Source organism: Colobus angolensis, unplaced genomic scaffold, assembly GCF_000951035.1.
Source record: "Colobus angolensis palliatus isolate OR3802 unplaced genomic scaffold, Cang.pa_1.0 Scaffold82, whole genome shotgun sequence".
Classification (NCBI taxonomy): Eukaryota; Metazoa; Chordata; class Mammalia; order Primates; family Cercopithecidae; genus Colobus; species Colobus angolensis.
In genome coordinates, this window is record NW_012122043.1 from 4349727 (window position 1) to 4368313 (window position 18587).

An 18587-nucleotide genomic window follows, 5' to 3' on the forward strand; every position below is an offset into this window, starting at 1 on the left:
AGCACACCAACATGGCACATGTATACATATGTAACAAACCTGCACGTTGTGCACATGTACCCTAGAACTTAAAGTATAAAAAAAAAAAAAGTAAATAAGTCCTGGGTTAAAACCATAAATCACAATGGCAATGTGAAACATTGCTAACTGAAACAGTCTACATCAATACATATGGGCTGCAGGAAGAGTGGCAGGTTGAGGGGTGCACCAGGGAAGCAGAAGGAACATCTGGAGCGTGGGAAGGGCACAGGAGCCGCCACTGGGTCCCACTCATGTGGACAGATGCACGAGCTAAGCTGCGGGTGAAGAACCGACTCCCAGGATCTTCAGGAAAATGATTTTCTAGAATGGGCAAAGGGTCAATACTACCATCCAAGAACAAGGCTGAAACAAAAAGAGGTATAAAAAAAAATGGAATTTACCACCAAGAAGTCTGCTCTAAAAGACCCTTTACAGTATGTACTTCAGGGAGGAGGAAAATTATTCTAGTACAGTCTAAGACACTAGCCGGAAAGACATATAAAATGGCCAATATGTAGCTATGTCAAAGAAACATGGGTGATGAAAAACAACAACAGAATCGTATTATCTGATAAGTGGGATTTAAGAAGGTCAAAAGTATTTATGTGTGTATGTACATGTATATATACACATATACATGTATGTGTGAGGGTGTGCATGTCAGGCTCCAAGAAGGGGAGGGCCCGAGGCTCTGACAGCATTTTCAAGGGATTGCACCCTTTGCTGGTGAGGGGCTAATAACTGAGGTGGCATGGAGGGGCATGTGGGTGAAAAATGATTTTTAAAGAGGAGAGAAGGCCAGGCGTGGTGGCTCATGCCTGTAATCCCAGCACTTTGGGAGGCCAAGGCAGGGGCCAACATGGAGAAACCCTATCTCTACAAAAATGGCCAGCCTGGCCAACATGGAGAAACCCTATCTCTATAAAAATATAAAAATTAGCCAGGCATGATGGTGGGTGCCTGTAATCCCAGCTACTTGGGAGGCTGAGGTGGGAGGCAGAGTTTGCAGTCAGCCGAGATGGCGCCATTGCACTCCAGCCTGGGCAACAGAGTCAGACTGCCTCAAAAACAAAATAAAATAAAGTAAATTTAAAAAACAATAAATAAATAAATAAAATAAAGAGAAATGGCATCTTTGGTTTCTCTTCCATAGTCCCTTTCCTATAGTTTAAATACAAAAGGAGTGATTCTTTCCTTTTTTTTTTGAAACAGGGTCTCACTCTGTCACCCCAGGCTGGAATGCAGTGGCACGCTCATAGGTGAAAGCAGCCTTCACCTCCCAGGCTCAAGGAATCCTCCTGCCTCAGCCTCCCAAGTAGCTGAGACTATAGACACAGGCCACCACACCCGGCTAATTTATTTTTTTGCACTTTATGTAGAGACAGGGTTTCACTATGTTGCCCACGCTGGTCTTGAACTCCTGAGCTCAAGCGATTTGCTCACCTCGGCCTCCCAAAGTGCTGGGATTACAGGCGTGAGCGATTGCGCCTGGCCTGAGTGATCCTATTGAAACATAAATCAACATAAGCCCCTCCTTTGCTCAAAACTCTGCAGTAGCTCCCACTTTACTCACAGGAGGAGCCCAAGTCCTGTCCACGGCCTCCACGGCTCTGCCTCATGGGCTGGGGTGCTCTGACTGCTCCCTCTGCCCCCTCACCCTCTGCTCACCGCTCTGACTGTTCCTTGACAAAGGCAGTGCCTTGCCCCCAGCTCCCCTGCACGTGCTGATCCTTTGCGTGGAAGGCTTTCTCCCAGGTCTGCCTGGCTCACTCCCTGGGCTGTTCAGGCCTGTTCTTACATGCCACAAGAAGGAAAGTCTTCCTTGGCCACCTACCTAGAACTGCCCTGGCCTGGGCCATTCCGCATCCCAGCCCCTCTGCTGCCTGTGGTCACTTTTATTGACCTCCCTCTTCCAGAGCGTAGGCTCTATGGAGGCAGAGACTTCTTTCTGTCAAGGTCACAGCTGCATCTCCAGCACCTGAACCCATGCCCGGCATGCAACGGATGCTGTAAATATTTGTTGAACAAACAACTTTGACAAGTGTCTTCAGTAAGGTAAATTATGTGTTTTAATTGGGAAAGATGGTAATTTGGGAGTGTGACCAGCGGGAGTGACAGCAGCTCAGTTTCTCAAGGGCACTTTCCACAGGGTGACCTGAGGCAGCTGTGGCCTGGCCCTGGTGCCACACCCAGCTCTTGGCCACAGTGGGCCCATGGGCTCCTGGTTCCTCTACCTGGGCTCATTCTGCATGACACAAAAAATATTCGGAGCATAAGAGGCCTGGCTACTCCTTTATCTCATTACCTTGATGTTTATGGACAAGACCTATAGGAGATGCTCAAAACTGACAGGTCAACTAGTTGATGCCAACAAGGGTCTGGCCTTAAGCGCTAACTGGCTGAGTCATGCCTTCCTTTATTAAGACACCAGCACTGCAGAGTGGTGTGGGATGATCTGACAATGACCAGCCCAGGGGCAGATGTCACAGTAGTAAATCCGCCCTGTACTGTTCCCACTAGAGAAATACTTGCGGCCATTCTCTTCCTAGAAATTGCCTAGGAAATTTACCTCTCTTTGGAGTTTCCGTTTTTCCGCCTTAAGTTCATCTTCTATTTTTTCTGCATTTTCAGCCGCTGATTTGTAACGTGATACTTGACTTTCTAACCTTATTACCTAAAAGGTAGGAAAAAAAACATATGTATAAATTGATAGGCCTGTTTTCTTTCTTCAGTTTCTCTACTTTGAGAACAAAGGGTGTGATTTAATAAAATGGGAGAATACACCATGTAAATACTTATAACATTTTGGACTATGGTGTGGGTTTGAGCCAAGCAAGCTATTAGTAGCTCTTATTTCTGGGCGACCCCGTGCTGACACGATGGGGACCCATTTCCTCTGACCCCGTCCACCAGGGTCGTTTCCGCAGCGCTGGCGCCTTGCTGCCTGCTCCTTCTCCCACTGCGTGGGGCTGTTCTGTTGGAAACAGAACAGTATGTCCAGGCAGAATGGTGCTGGTAAGGGATGGGTTCCACCAGGACCTCAGCTCCAGTCTCATCTCTCCTGGGGTGGTGGGGGTGGGAGGAGGAAAGGACAGGGTGAGGAGTGAAAGGAGGAGGCTTAGGCATGGCATTCCCCAGCCAAGATCCTGAGATGAAAGACCGCAGCAGCGAAGGCCTGCCGGACACCTTCATTCTGCTGCAATCAAAAGCATGCGTCATCTCTACATGAGCTGTTCTCATTTTTGTTTCTATAAACATTCCAAAAAGTTCCAGCCAAGTATGCCCTGTTTTTTTTCCTCTCTTTCTAGCTAGAACAAAACTGCCCCAGGGCCCAGTGTGCTAGAGGCGGGAGTGCCCCATGTCTACACACCAGGGAGAGCTGGCCTTGCTGCAAGAGACAGGCTAAAAGCCCAGGCAAGAGGGACGTCCCACATGATGTGGTTTTTTAATTAGCTAAATTATTTATTTATTTATTTAATTTTTGAGACAGAGGCTCGCTCTGTTGCCCAGGCTGCAGTGCAGTGGTGTGATCTCAGCTCACTGCAACCTCAGACACCCCAGTTCAAGCGATTCTCCTGCTTCAGCGTCCTGAGTAGCTGAGATTACAGATGCCTGCCACCATGCCCAGCTAATTTTTGTATTTTTAGTAGAGATGGGGTTTCACTATGTTGGCCAGGCTGGTCTCAAACTCCCGACCTTCAGTGATCCATCCATCTCAGCCTCCCAAAGTGCTGGAATTACAGACATGAGCCACTGCACCCGGCCAATTAACTACTTTAATAACTTTATTATTTTTAAAGAACAAAATTTTAAAACACTCCCAAGCCACATTAGCTATTTTCTACAACTAACTGTTGTTGATAAAGGATTAATATCTAGTATAACAACTTAAATTCTAAGAATTCTTTCCTTCCTACTTGCTCTCTGTAAGAAACGGATGGAAAGACTTGCTGTCCTAACTTATCCCTCTCAGGACATTTTTTGGTTCTAAAATTCTTGGCTTTTTTTGGTCCTCAGCCTTTCAGGGCTATTTCTAGCAAGTAAAACTCCAGTCAATCATCAGTTCTGCCCGTTGTTGCTTACACGTACATTTTGTTCTAATGCAGTTATCTCTTGCTCAGATTTTGCAAGTTTAAATTTGAGGTCGCTGATCTGTCTGTTGGCATCCCCTAAAGGTTGAAAGAGAAGGAAAATCTGTTAAGCGCTTGGGCTTTTCAAATATTAAAACAATAGTTACTGGGAATCAAGCCCTTACTTTGTAATCATCTTGCAAATCTGTTAGTTCTGGCCCTACCTCCACAACCTCCCAGAGCTGAGAGTAGAAGGCACTCTCTCCCCATGAACCCAGGCTGGGAAAGTGCCTTCCGCCCCTGTGCTTGGGGCAGCAGACCCCAGATAAGAGAGTGCCTATGAGTGAAGAAAACAAAGAAATGGTGGGGGGTAGGGAAAAGGGTGGAGAGAGACTGGGCCTAATTTTATCTCCCTTAAGACTGTTTCTAGTTTATTGGCATTAAAAAAGCCTTTTTTTTTTTTTCATACAATCAACAGATCAAAAGATGGCTGTATCCAGCAAAGTAAATGTGGTTTCCATCAGCACAACATGTGGTGGTATCTTGGCGCACATTTTTGGTCACCTGTTCTACTTCATAGGCTCAGAGATAAACAGCATTGTTCTGTCCACCTACCCATCCTTGTACTTCTACTTTCAACGGCTTTTGTGGGGATGAGAGGGAATGAGGGCATTCTTCGCCATGACAGTTTTCTCTGCCATCACAAGTATACTAAAACAGCACATATGAAAGCATTTACTTCTACACAAGAATTGACATTTACTTTGTAGGTCCATTACATGCATGTCTGTCCCGTTTTCCAAGACATCATCTTCAGATCGAAGACTGTCTAGTTTGCCAATCTTCTGTCTCTCCTCCAGCTGCCCTTTGAGTTTCTTAATCTGAAAACACCCGCCAGTAAAATATGTTAATTTCTCTATTCTGAATGAAACCAAAAAGCTGAAGTTAGAGCCCATCAGAAAGGAAGCAGCATGTCAACTGACAGAAGGAACTTTCTGTCCATCAGTACTCTTCTCAGAAATACAATTCAATGTACCATGAATGAAAAGTGAATTACACTGTAACTCTGGAAGAAAAGTCATTTCTAAAGCGAAATTTTTCTAGGACTCAGGAGGAGACTGTACATGAAATACCTGCAATGTTTAAGACTCGGTGAGTCACCGTGCCATTCACTTTCTCTTTATTTACTAAGAAACCAGAAAGGGCCACTTGGAGCCTTCTGGGCTCCGATATATTGTAATTAAGTCTCCCAAAAGTCAAGTGCTTTCTCAGAGTCCAGGCAAGCTGCAGGTGTGTTCAGAGGCGGTTTGCCAGCTTTCAGGGAGGTGGCCTCTAGCTAGCTTTCCCTTCTCTAAGCAAGACAGAATCATGTCCAGTCGTCCCTCGGTATCTGTGGGAGATTGGTTCCAGGACCCCCTCAGACACCAAAATCTATGGATGCTCAAGTACCTGATGTAAAATGGTGCAGTATTTGCAGAAACCTACATAAATCCTCCTGCACACTTTAAATCACCTCTAGATTCCTTTTAACACCCAACACAACGCCTACAACTCACTTCATTCGCGTGGATTCAGTGCAGGACTCCGTGCAGGGCAAATTCAAGTTTTGGTTTTTGGAACTTTGTGGAACTTATGGAATTTATGGTTTTTTTGTGTTTTTTTTGTTTTTTTGTTTTTTTAAAAATATTTCAATCTGTGTTGGTTGAATCCACGGATATGGAGGGCTGACCGTATAGTTGATAGTTGGAATTGCAGTTAACAGTCAATGACTGCAGAACTTTCTGGCATCTAGTTGGTGGGGTCTCCGGGGGCTTTTCATGTTTTAACTTCCAATCTATGAAAATTGTTGCAGGTGATCACCTGCCTTCCTACTCCACACACCAAGCATAGGAGACCCCTAATTAAAAACAAACCAAAAGTGCATGCTGCTTTAAGGAAATAAGTATAGAACTCATGAACACATATTTTCAAAAGATCACAGGAACTTCAGGACAATCTTTCTACCATCTTTAGTGCTTTCTCCAATTTTTGGAGAATCTTCAACAGAATGGTAGAAAGTAAGGCAAATATATTTGATTAGGCTTATGAGGAGAAATTAGAGGAAAGTGGTTGCAGAATGATGTAATCACTATCCTGCATATGAAAAGATCAAAATAGGACAACTGTTCAGTATTTCTTTGTTTTTCAGATGGAATCTTGCTCTGTCACCCAGCCTGGAGCGCAATGGTGCAATCTTGGCTCACTGCAACCTCTGCTTCCTGTGTTCAAGCGATTCTCCTGCCTCAACCTCCCGAGTAGCTGGGATTACGGGCGCCCACCATCACGCGCGGCTACTTTTTGTATTTTTAGTAGAGATGGGGTTTCACCATGTTGGCAGGCTGCTCTTGACCTCCTGACCTCAAGTGATCCACCTGCCTCGGCCTCCCAAAGTGCTAGGATTAGAGGTGTGAGCCACTGCACCTGGCCTGCTACTTCTTGAGGTAGGAGAGAGCAATAAAGATAAACATGGTTAAAACAACTTTGTTTAGCTGTAACAAAGAAACACCTGTGAGAGAGGGGTGCTGCGCACCAAGAGTACAAACCTGACTTTCATGGACAAACAACCCATATGGACAAGGGAAGTGCTATTTGGAATGACTCAGTAATGCCCTTGTCTCTCAATGGCTAATCACTAATATTATTAATGATTGATATTTATATTTACTTTTAAGTAGCAATTCAGTAAAATGTACCAAATTCAGTTCCATGGCTTTGGGCCTTTGAGACATCCTCATTAAACCTCGTGTGACTCAGAATGTTCTCTTTGGATGAAAATATTAACTTTGATGTTCTATTTGGATAACAATCTTAAGAACACCAGTTGGCTTGATAATGATTTTCAGGCATGATTAACTTAGGGGTTTTCTGAGTAAGCAAGAAGGAAGGATGGGCAGGTGGTTTCAGGTGCCCTGTTCAAGAACCGGTAAAGTAATAAAAAGATTGTTACCTGTTCCAATAAGCATTCCCGTTCATCAACCAGCTTTTTCAACCTAATATCTAAAGAAATCAGAAAGACACAGGTTTAGGTGAATCCGTGTGCCGCGCCTTTCGGCACATTGCTAAACTGAAGAATGATCATTCAGGTTAGTGAAATGAATGATGGAAGTAGTTATACACGTACCACGGTGAATGAGGCCACAGACAGGACGGGGGAAGAATTCAGCCAAGGGGGGTTGGGTCAACCTCCCAGAACATGCTTCACGTCAGGGGCAGCATCCGGCTGCATGCAAACAGGCTGCTAATCTTCTACCTTAGGTTAGCATGCAAGAACGCTAGGGCCAAACCACGCTGCAACACAAGATCTCACAGGCTTCATGGTTTCACATCATTAGCAATGCACAAACACGGAGAATTACAGTTCAATAGCACCAACATTTTGAACAGCCTCGCCTTTCCGAGTTTACATCCCAGATTTATTTATCTTTCTAATGTCTCTCATAGACTCATCGATGTCAGTGCTGTGACTATCTGTTTACAGCCCTAAGTCCACTAACACCTCTGCTAACCCAGTTATCAAAGGTGTTACTCTTTTGAGGCAGAAGGCAGTAATGGTTTAAGTGTCTGTAATTCCTCCCACTCCCGATATATAAAGATGCATAAATGTTAAGTGTCTATAAATTACCCAAACATCTCTCTGAAGGAGGGTCAAGTACTACAGTCTTTGGATGGGGTGGGGGAAACCACAGCTTGGGGAGGGTTTAGAGGTTTGGGCAAAATCCCACACTAGTGTAAAGGCACAGTCAGAATGCTGGAGTGATGACAGTGATAACGTATGCTGCACACTCACTCTGCCACAGGTACAGTTCTAGCAGCTTTGACATTGTTAGCCTGTTTCAGCCCTGGAAGCCCTACGGATGGGCTTCATTACAGCCTCCTTCTATAGATGAGGCTCAGAGGCCCAGAACCACTAAGCAATTTTCTTAAGGCCTTGCAGCCCAACCACATGAACGTGCCCCTAACCACTGCACCCACTATTTTTCCAGATCTAAACTCACACCTCTGAGTCAGACCCTGACTCAAAGCTCTTAGCCCACTGGGACGCTGCTCTCACACGGCCTACCTCCAGATTCTTCGCAGAATGAAAAACTAACCTTGATTAGCCATGTGAAAAGAAAATAATTCATATAAAATGCATCTTCATTTTCACTTAAAAAATCATCTAGCCACATGCTAATCCAAGTTACATTTTTCTCTAATTATGTTTTCCGAAGACCCTAAGTTGTTGTTTTGAAAGCTACAGTAAAACACCAGATAATGTTAAGCACAATATAAATTAAATTTATCATCCTTTTGAGTTCTGTTTTAAATTACAGTCAAATGACTTCTGACAGATGTTTTAGTCTTTCCCTCCTGTAACCCACCCAACACTGAAACAAAACATTTTTGCAGTTATAAACCTGATTCTTTTGTCCAGTATCACTATTCATTTTCTTACGTTTTAATACTCCCATATACAAAAACTACAGGCATCGTAAGAAACACTGAATATATCAGAATGTGATCTTGAAGCTCAAGTATCTATAGTAAATTGTTATTGTTTTCTTCTAGAAAACTTCAAATATTCTAGAAAAGCACTAGAAAGTAACTGTCAAAATGTAATAAAAGTGCAAGCAAAATCGATATAGGTAAACTGACACTGAGTTGTATAGTGAGAATATTAAAAATAGAGAGAGAAGAAACTTTTAAGGAAGAGAAATTTTAAAGGAGACTTGGAGAAGAAGACAAGAACGAGAGTTTGAAGAAAACAGAAAAAGAAATGAAGCAAAATAATCTGACATGAAGAAAATAAGAGTACTAGTTTTCACAGCATTAAAAACCACCAAGTCTAATTTGTTGAATAAATAGTGGCACATCACTGGTAGACTTATAATGTCTGCATAATTGGGAAATTTTTCCCTGTATGAGCCACCAGCCATTCACATGTTGAAAAATATTTAAGAGAGGCAGTAGATAGGGACAAAGAGAACAAAAGGATTTTCCTCTTGAAAGACAAAGTTTTCTCCATGTACAACTATCACACTGAACAAGTATATATTCTGAACATAATACATGCACACACAGACACCCCTCCCTTTCCCTTAGGGGCCCAGACGTTTGGAACAAATCTTACTCTTGTGTTCCCTTGGCGGGTGGCCATGGGTGGCATGCTGTACAGGGTTAGGGGGTGGTCTCCCAGAAAGGGAGTCTATCAATAGAAAACAGGAACCCCAAACCATCTAAACTCCCCAGAATTAGCATTCAGGGTCCTAGTGATAGTGGAAACTTAAGTGTCAGGTCATTAGGTCTTCTGTTAACTGCAAATATTAAAAACTATGGAAAGTGATCAAGGTCATACATCTCTTTTAAGGTCATTCTTGAAAACTGTTTAAAAACTTGATTGCTGTCCAACCTTTGTATAACAACCTATAATTCAAAATCCATCTTCCTCTGTATTTTTGACAGACACCCATAATTATACTTAATTCTACTTTTGAAGGAAGATTTACATTTATATACGGGAGCTATGTTCGGGTTTGGGACTGAAAAGTATCCATGCTTTTTGATTTCAGGTGTCACTAACCAATGTTTTTCTCTAGGTTCCTCTGGGGATATGGCTGGAAGGCAACCTTTTGATTCTTTTCTGAGTTTGAATCTTTTGATGCTATAATCTTTCTAAATTGCCCTATATATTTCTATACCTTCTTACATGGAGTATAGCTAAGTCAACTTTCTTTTTCTTTTCTTTCTTTCCTTTTTTTTGAGACAGGGTTTCACTCCATTGCCCAGGCTGGAGTGCAGTGGTGTGATCACCCCTCACTGCAGCCTCGACCTCCCAGCCTCAGATGTTTCTCCCACCTCTGCCTCCTAAGTAGCTGGGACTACATGCACATGCCACCATGCCTGGCTAATTGTGTATTTTTTTTTGTAGAGATGGGCTTTCACCATGTTGCCCAGGCTGGGCTTGAACTCCTGGGCTCAAGTGATCCACCTACCTCGGCCTCCCAAAGTGCTGGGATTATAGGCATGAGCCAATGTGCCCGGCCTCAACCATTTCTTGGTAAGTTAAGAGCCTTCACAGTAATATCAATTACTGTGCTTGGCTATAAAGTCATTACACTGGAGAGCAGATAACTGATGCTCAGAATGAAGGCTCTGAAATCATCAAGAAATGGCTTGGCTGCTCAGAAGTCTTTCTTTTTCCTGCTTTTTTGCTCATGGATTTTCAGCTGCCCATTCCCTACTGGAGGGCTGGGTCCTAGCCACTTGTTCAATGGTACAGTGCCTTCCGTGTACAAAGTGATCAAACCTGTTTATTAATTAAACAAATGAGTGGTGAATCACTGAGACGGCTGGATGGCTGAGCTGAGGGACGTGACGTGTGCCCAGTGTTCTGCAGGGTGCTGGTGAATAACATGGGAAAGATCTTAAAAGGGCTTGATGATCTCACCATTTAGTGACCTTGGTTGTTGAACTGCTTTCCAAGAGCCCTTTAAAGGTAGGAATCCAGCATGCATTCCAATATGAATGCAGCTTTGCTAAAGTCAGAGACATACATAAAACCCTGTGAAGTCCTATAGAGCCCTTGGACTTGATTTCCTAGCAAGCATTTATCATCCCTACCGTCCTCCACTTCAGGACACTTGAGCAGAAACAGTCAAGGTTTTTTCCATTTTCATCATACTCTTCAAAACATTCTAAGTATTGGTGCATTCAAGCACAGCAACAGATGAAGACCGTTTTCAACTGCGGCTGCACATTAGAACCGCAGATCACAGGAGATGGTGCGGGATGATCGTCTCAATTCTCCCAGTAATGCTCATGCTAGCCCCAGGCTCGATGCCAGGAGGGAAGTGCATTCCTTACTGAGGATGGGCATCCGGTGTGGGTCTTCCACAGGACCCCAACGGGAATCAGCAACCCGCAAGCAGGTATTACTGGAAAGGTGGTATTACATACAACAGTAGTCAGACTCAGACTTCAAGCAGCCCAAAGAGTGGAACCACAGTCTTGTACAATTATAAAATGTTTTTATTTCAATTACATAATAACACTTGAGTTTTCCTCAAATTTTATTGAGGTTTTGGTCTTTTTGCATTCAATTCTATCTTGTAACAGTAATATGAATCCACATAATTTCATAAAATGTTGACAACTTTCATAAGGTACATTCCTTTGTGATTTTATATTTTACAATTTTAAATCTAACTTTACAATTATTTTTTAAATGTTTGTTTATATAGAAAACAGATATTTTCTTCAGGCAGATCAAAACAAGAATTTTCCAATAAGAATATACTGGGACATAACAAATGAAAATATTTATACCAAAATACCAAAAGTGATTCAGCTCTTTAAAATATTCTACTATAGTCTAATTAGTAGTTTGTACAAGAACAAGTAACCTTTTTTTACTGCTCTTTTGAATGATGATTAGAAATTCAAACAAAGAGAAGTAATTTTACGGTTCAAAATCTTTTTTTTTGTTTGTTTTTTTTTTTAAGAGACAGGGTCTCACTCTGTCTTCCAGGCTAGGGTACAGCGGTGCAATCATAGCTCACTGCAGCCTTGAACTCCTGGCCTCAAGTGATCCTCCCATCTTGGCTTCCCAGTGTGCTAGGGTTACAGGCGTGAAAACACTGTTTTGTGTTTTTTTTTTTTAGACAGAGTTTCGCTCTTGTTGTCCAGGCTGGAGTACAACAGCTTGCTCTCGGCTCACTGCAATTTCTGCCTCGCGGGTTCAAGCGATTCTCCGGCCTCAGCCTCCAGAATGGCGGGGATTACAGGCACCCACCACCACGCCTGGCCAAGTTTTTGTATTTTTAGTACAGGGTTTCACCATGTTGGCCAGGCTGGCCTCAAACTCCTGACCTCAGGTGATCCACCTGCCTCGGCCTCCCAACGTGCTGAGATTACAGGCATGAGCCACCGAGCCCAGCCAAAAACATTTAAAAAATGACTGTCCCTGCTCAAATACTGCAGTAGGAAATGTAATTTGACATATATCACTACCAGAAAAAAACTTTAAATCTTTCTATAAAATGAAATTGATACATCATCAGCATGAAGTTAAAATCTCCTACAGAGTAAATTCAGGTATATCAACAATGAGATCCAAAAGCATTGGTTCAAGATCAAAGACTTATATGAGGTGAAGGCAAATAAAGCCCCTCGTGCTTTCAGACGTTTACTTGTTATCCTTACAATGACTATTGTTCTAAGGTGCAAATCTTATCATTCAGTGACCTATTTGCTATTTGGCTGTTTATCCCCTTTAAATAAAATACCATACAGGTTATAATGTACATTTTAAAATCAAATATGAAAATAGACATATGTGAACAAGACATTAATTTAAATATCAATTATATTCATAATACATAAGTCTAAGAATGCTATTTGGTCATTTCAATTAGATGCTGATATATTTGGTCAAGAATATCCGCATTCCTATCAGCCTAAGGCAAATGGTAAATGCTTCTATTTTTATTAAGTGGACTATAAACAGTAGACATTATTGTTTGATACTACTGGAATGCTCTCAATTAGAACATACACTGATAACAAATATGTCTTTCTAATCTGGGTGATAACCTCAATGATTACATGGAAATCTACAAGTAACAGTCTATAACTTAAAGCAGTAGACCACCTGGTGATTGGCATACAGTGCATCTCTATGAATTAATAACATTCTACTTACATTGGCAGTGGAGAAAAGAGCCCCTTACACTCAGACTTCCTGTGCACCACACCTGCCGCCTGCCTCAGCTTAGGACATGGTACAGTCTTCTTTGCTTTTGCCCTTCTCATTCCCTCCTCTGGTATCTTCTCTGCTTTCTGGATTGAAGTCTCCCGGCTCTCCTCCCGGTGCCGACAAGTCATCATTTTCTAGGCTATTGCTGTCTAAAGCCTTCCTGACGGTCTGACTTGGATGTTCTGACATCCCGCAGCTCTCTGTACTTTCTGCTTCACAGGCATCACTAACGTCCTGTGAGGGACTTTCATTTTCGGGCAGTGTGCAGCTATCTGCGTCTTCGCTCTCTGGTTCTGCAGGACTGCTCTGAGTGGCACCATCTGTTTTAGCATTATCTTTTGCAACACCGTCATCTAATTCTTCACCACCAGCCCTCGGGCCTAATGATTGAACTGTGTCATCCTCAAAATCTAACGTGTCTCCATCAGCTAGTACCACCTCAGCTGCTGCTTTTACATCATCGCCTTCTTGGTCAAGTTTTCCAGCCAACTTAATTTTAGGATTCTCCGGACAATCAGCATTTTCACTGCTTTCTGCCGCAATTTTCTGTTTTGGATTCTCAGGTGCCTCGTTTTGGGCTTCCACTGCGGACTTTCTGTCAGTAGACTTTACCTGCTCTTCTTCCTTAATTTCACTTAAATCTGTGTTCTGAGAAGTTAACTCTTTTTTAACATCTTTAAGGGTTTCTACAGGTACTGGGGATTTTTTCTTCTTGTTTTTCTTTTTCTTGTTCTTTGTCTTCTTCTGCGATGAGTCCAATGCCTCTCCCTGTTGGTCATTCTTTTCTTCCTCAGGCTCTTTCATATCTAAGGATTCACTTTGAGTGTCTACTGTACTTGGACCTGTCGCTTCCTGACCATTGCTCTCAGTTCCTGCTGGAGAACCAGGAACTTCTGTCTTGATTGGTTTCTCATCCCTTAATACTGTTTCTTCACCCTCTTCTTTGTTGTGATCCCTACCTACTTCTGTACTCTGCACTGGAACCTCCTTGGGCTCAGCTGCTTCCAGGTTGGTGAATTCTTTCTCTAAACTATGCCCTGTGCTTGTCTCTAACTCTTGGGGGACCTCTACTGTACATTTGTCATCATGATAAACTGTGTCATCACTATGCCCTAAAGGACATGAGGCCACTGTGCCTGCCTGCTCTCCAACCTGAGTCGCCACTGCCTCTCCCACATTCCCTGTGTGGTTCCCGCCATCTAAGTCATTCCAACAGCTGGATGGCTCAAGGGGAGTTCTGGTCCTGTCATCTGGTGCACCCATGACCTCATCTGACTCAGCCTGTGCTATGTTTTCAGGGAGAGAAGTGCTCTCTAGAATTTGGTTTTGAACCTGTTCCTCATATGTAGCACCTGCTAAGGTTCCTAGGAATGGGGCAGTGTCTTCAGAGGATTTCTGGTCCTCGGTATTCTCACCAGCAGGGAATACCTCTATGTCCACACAATCTTTCACTGTGTCCTCTGTGTGTTGTTCTTTCTCAGTATTGTGCAAGATTTCTCTTTTCCCCACATTCGCCACGATTTCATTTTTCACCTCCACTTCACTGGCTCTTCCTAAAAGACCATTGAGAAAATTGAAGGGACCCCATGATGTGGCGGCCACATAATTTACATTAGAATGTAAATACATGTTCTAAATCCCACCCACCCCTCTTCCTAAAGAGAGTCATCAAAGAGTCATGAGAAACAAGCCTTTGCCAGTTCTGTGCGGCAAAGCAGCAGTTGCATTAGTAAATTTTGGGTCAGTGAGGGCCACTGCCACCACATCAAAGGCCAGAGTGGCTGCTGGTGCCATCTTGTGTGGACAGATTTTTAAAGGTGAAGTTAAGTTTCAACAAATAGAAAGAACTCTGGATCAGGCAGCCAAACAATCCACAATGATGGGTTTAGGAATAGACTGAAGGTTGAATTCCCCACTCTCACTTCTCAACGCACAACTTGACAACTTGTATTTTTGTACCTGTCAAACTGCACTGCATGTCACACAGCCCTAAAAGCAGCTTGCAAGTAATTTTTTCAAAGAAAATTCAGTGCACTTTTAGAAATGCAGCCTCAAGGTCAATTTCAAGGAAGATGCTTTTGAAATAGCTCATATGAAAAGAAATCTATCTTCTGCCACTCAACCATTGTCTTCCTGAGAAAACACCCTGTGTCCGTGCCCTGATACCTCTGCTCCATTCCCTAAAGGACTAGGGAGAGAGGACCAGCAGGAGGCAAATGTTGAAAGATCAAGATGACCACTAAATTAAATGATAAATCATTCATTGTCTAAAGAACATCAAACTGTTTTGGAATTTTTGGATTCTCCAAACAAAACCTCAGCAGATTAGATACAGTACTATGTTACTGAAAGTCAAAGCTAGATAATTTTATAGCCCAGTGGTCTCCATGGTGGGGTGCCCGTATCCCAGGGAAAATGGAGGAAATATCAGGAATTCTATTTAGAGTTTTACTCTAAAACTTCTTTGCATATGTTTTTACATGTTTTATAATGTACATTTTATGTTAATGAAATAGTATACATATATAGATTTAAAATAAACATACATATTGGAAAGTTCCTACAATTATTTACTGAAGGAATATGTGATCAAAAGTCATTTGAAGGCCACTTTCAAAACTGACATTTCTGGTTCTTTAAACATTTCACAATGGTTATCAAAGAGATTTAGTAACAGCAGCAGTATAATCAAATTCCTAGCTGTTTGGGTAGCTCATATAAAGGTATGATGGAAATTAATTTATTTATCTTTTTTCAACAATGGCATACAGATATTATACACATATCTAGAGATGGAATCTTGCTATGTTGCCAGGCTGGCCTGGAATTCCTGGTCTCAAGTGATCCTCCAGTCTTGGCACCCGCAGCATTGGGATTAGAAGTGTGAGCCACTGCACTTGGCCACAACTTTTTTACACAATTGAAAAGAGCTGTGTTTCTTTAATAGTCATAAAGATAATGAATGAGGTATCTCCCTGGAATGCAAGTCCTGAGAAGATGGGGCCTGGAGGTGTCTATGTTTCCATAAATAAAAAGAAGTAAGACGAAAGTTTCTAAATTAAAACAAAAAGTCATGGACCCTGACCTTATTCCAGCCTCCTTGTGAAACACTGGAACGCAGAGGGTGACCAGTGACAGATGAGGCCTCACTTGCGTGCTGCAACTTCAGGCTGCACGCCAGAATCTGAAGGTTCCTCCCAAAGCCAACTCTTAGGACAAATTATGACAAATCAGGTCATTGAAAATGGTATAAAATACTCCTCTAATCTACTGGATTCCCCAGTTTTATATTCTTTCAGAAGCAAACACATGGCATACAAAGGGGGATCCCCTCTGACAAAAGTGGGCGTGCTCAGACTCTCAGCACTGCTACACCCCCTACCACGGCCGCCTGCCCACCTCGAGTGTGGCTTGAAAACGGCAACACAGACGGACCTGCTGTCCACGGGCACCCCGTGCCCTCAGAACGCTGAATGCTGCCCAGGATGTCGACGTTGGCTTGCAAATATGGCCAACTGACTGACTTGACAACCTCGACTATTCTGATCTTCTGATAATTCTGTCACAGAATCGGTTTAAAAAGCCACCCTTTATATGTACAGATACGTATGTGCCTGAGGAAAACCAAATAGTACTCTCCACATTGTTACTTAATTTTGAGACTATTTTCCTTGCCTTCACAGTCTTGCTTGGTAGCTTTGAGCAGCAAAAGAAAAGGTATACTTGAGCCACTGATGGTGCACTACACACAGATGCATGCCAGACAACACGTGAGTGACCACACCGGTGGGAAGGAAATGACCATGAAGTGATGAAACAAATGGCATGCCGGTGACTGTTAACCCATCAGTGACAGTGGCTCCAACCCCACAGCGCATGGAGGGTGGACCAATGCTGAGTGAAAGGCGGAAGACGCCGAAGGAAAGCAGATACTTACCCAGGGTCCCATCCCCCGTCGACTTGAGCGCATTTAACTCTGCTTTCGCCATCTTGCTAGGACCTTGGTATCCAAAATTATTGAGAGTATCGGAAGTCTCTCCATTAGTCGCTATTTCTGAATTTAGGATTACTCCATGTTTCTGGGAACAAAAATAGGCTCATCGTAGTATTTACTCAGTGATATTAGGTTAAACTCTGTTTTAATACAACTAACAGAAAAGAAAAGAAAGTAATTTTTTCCTGAAGTACAGGGTAACTCCACAGAGACAGAGAATGCTAGGGCGCAGCGCTCATAACTATTCGGTCAACACACACAAATCTGGGATATGGTCCTCTAAAGGCTACTTCTTTCTCAGATGTTCCAATCCATGCCTTCATTTGCTGGTGACAAGCTACTTCCACCAGGCATCCTTTTCAACTACAGGTAGTGGCCTGTGGGCTGCCCCCAAGTGAAGTGGAGCCGTAAGCAAGTCACTGTCATGCAGCCTTTCATTTTAAAACCCTGGTTGCATTCTTTAAAAAGAAGAGCCAGATAAAGAAAGAAATATATACACGTTCTGAAAGGGTCATATGAAACTTACGTTAAAGGAGGAATTAAGAGGTGGCTAGAACGTTCAGTATATTCAAAAGAAACAGAATTCACTGAAAACAGGGGCACTTCGCAACTGCAGACGTCACTCACCCACGCCCTCCTGCCGCCCACGTCTGTCTCCCTTGTGTGTGAGAACTCCCCTGTACTGATCGCCTCTTTGAGGAGCAGAATTACGAATCTTAGCTGTAAGCCTGTACCTGGCTGGCTCACTGCTCTGGCTTTGACCCTGGAGGCCAAGCAGCAGATGGTGACAGTTCAGGGAACTCCCACCCAGAGTGCTGCCATTGGCAGTTCACCTGTGTCAAGCAGCAGATGAAGATGCCTTGGCATGGCCCACAAAGGACAGGGAACCTTCTTCCATCTGTAATCTAGTAGGTCTCAAAGTCTAATTAGCAGGATGCTTGCCCAAACCACTTACCCAAGTCACTGTTCATCTAGAGAAGTCCTTAAATTGGAGGTTTTAATATAAAGAGGCAAATTAATTCTCTAAGTCTGAGTAATATCCTGGAGAATTTACTAATGAGTATGAGAAAAATTTAGATTATATATCAAAAAATTCTTGCGCTCCAGATCAGCTATGTTTATTAACATCAAAAGACCTTGGGCACCACCCACTGAATCTACATTTATTTTACATCTCATCGGTGTCAGTTAACCCAAGATACGAATTATTAACAGAACTAAACTCTATGACATAAAATTAATTATGTACATACATATTCACAGAATCCCAAAATTTGCTTTGTCACCTGGATTTTTTTTATAAAACTGTACTTTGGCTTCATACCTTTAATTCCTCTTTCAGCATGACTACTTCTTCTCTAAGATCATCCCGTTCACTCCTTACGGAATCAAAGAACTCTTTCTGCCTCTCTAATGCCTGAGTGTGCAGCAGAGCCAAGAGAAAGAAGATTTGCAGAGATGAGCAAGTTACTTCAGAAGCGGGAACCAGAAGGAGGCTTCTACCATCTAAAACACTAGTGGACTCTAGACATTAAAGAGACTCTGCCTAAAGATACTAACAAAATCCAAGTATTAAGCTTTTCACTTAGTATATATAATCCAAGAAATGTTACTGTTCATACTCCATGAAAGACATGCGCATTTTGAAGCACACAAACACAGCACGGGGTCCCAGAGGTTACTATATTTGCATCACTTTCCAGCTTTGTCTGCGTGTTCACAGCTGCGT

General features: G+C 42.8%; 1 protein-coding gene across 5 annotated transcripts in view; it reads right to left on the reverse strand.

Moving 5' to 3' along the window:
* The window catches only part of LRRFIP1 (leucine rich repeat (in FLII) interacting protein 1), a 96612-nt gene that overhangs the window by 10700 nt on the left and 67325 nt on the right, over positions 1–18587 (reverse strand). For 3 of the 5 annotated variants that reach the window (XM_011929602.1, XM_011929601.1, XM_011929599.1), the window contains 2 exons: positions 16802–16943; positions 11122–14417 (listed from right to left, as the gene is read on the reverse strand). In XM_011929602.1, the coding sequence (XP_011784992.1) occupies positions 12880–14417; positions 16802–16943 (1680 nt within the window). In that variant the 3' untranslated portion in view covers positions 11122–12879. Of the gene's footprint in view, positions 1–2590; positions 2696–4110; positions 4191–4854; positions 4973–7077; positions 7128–11121; positions 14418–16801; positions 16944–18182; positions 18276–18587 lie in introns of those variants that run through there. The other 2 variants (XM_011929603.1, XM_011929604.1) reach the window with 2 other exon arrangements.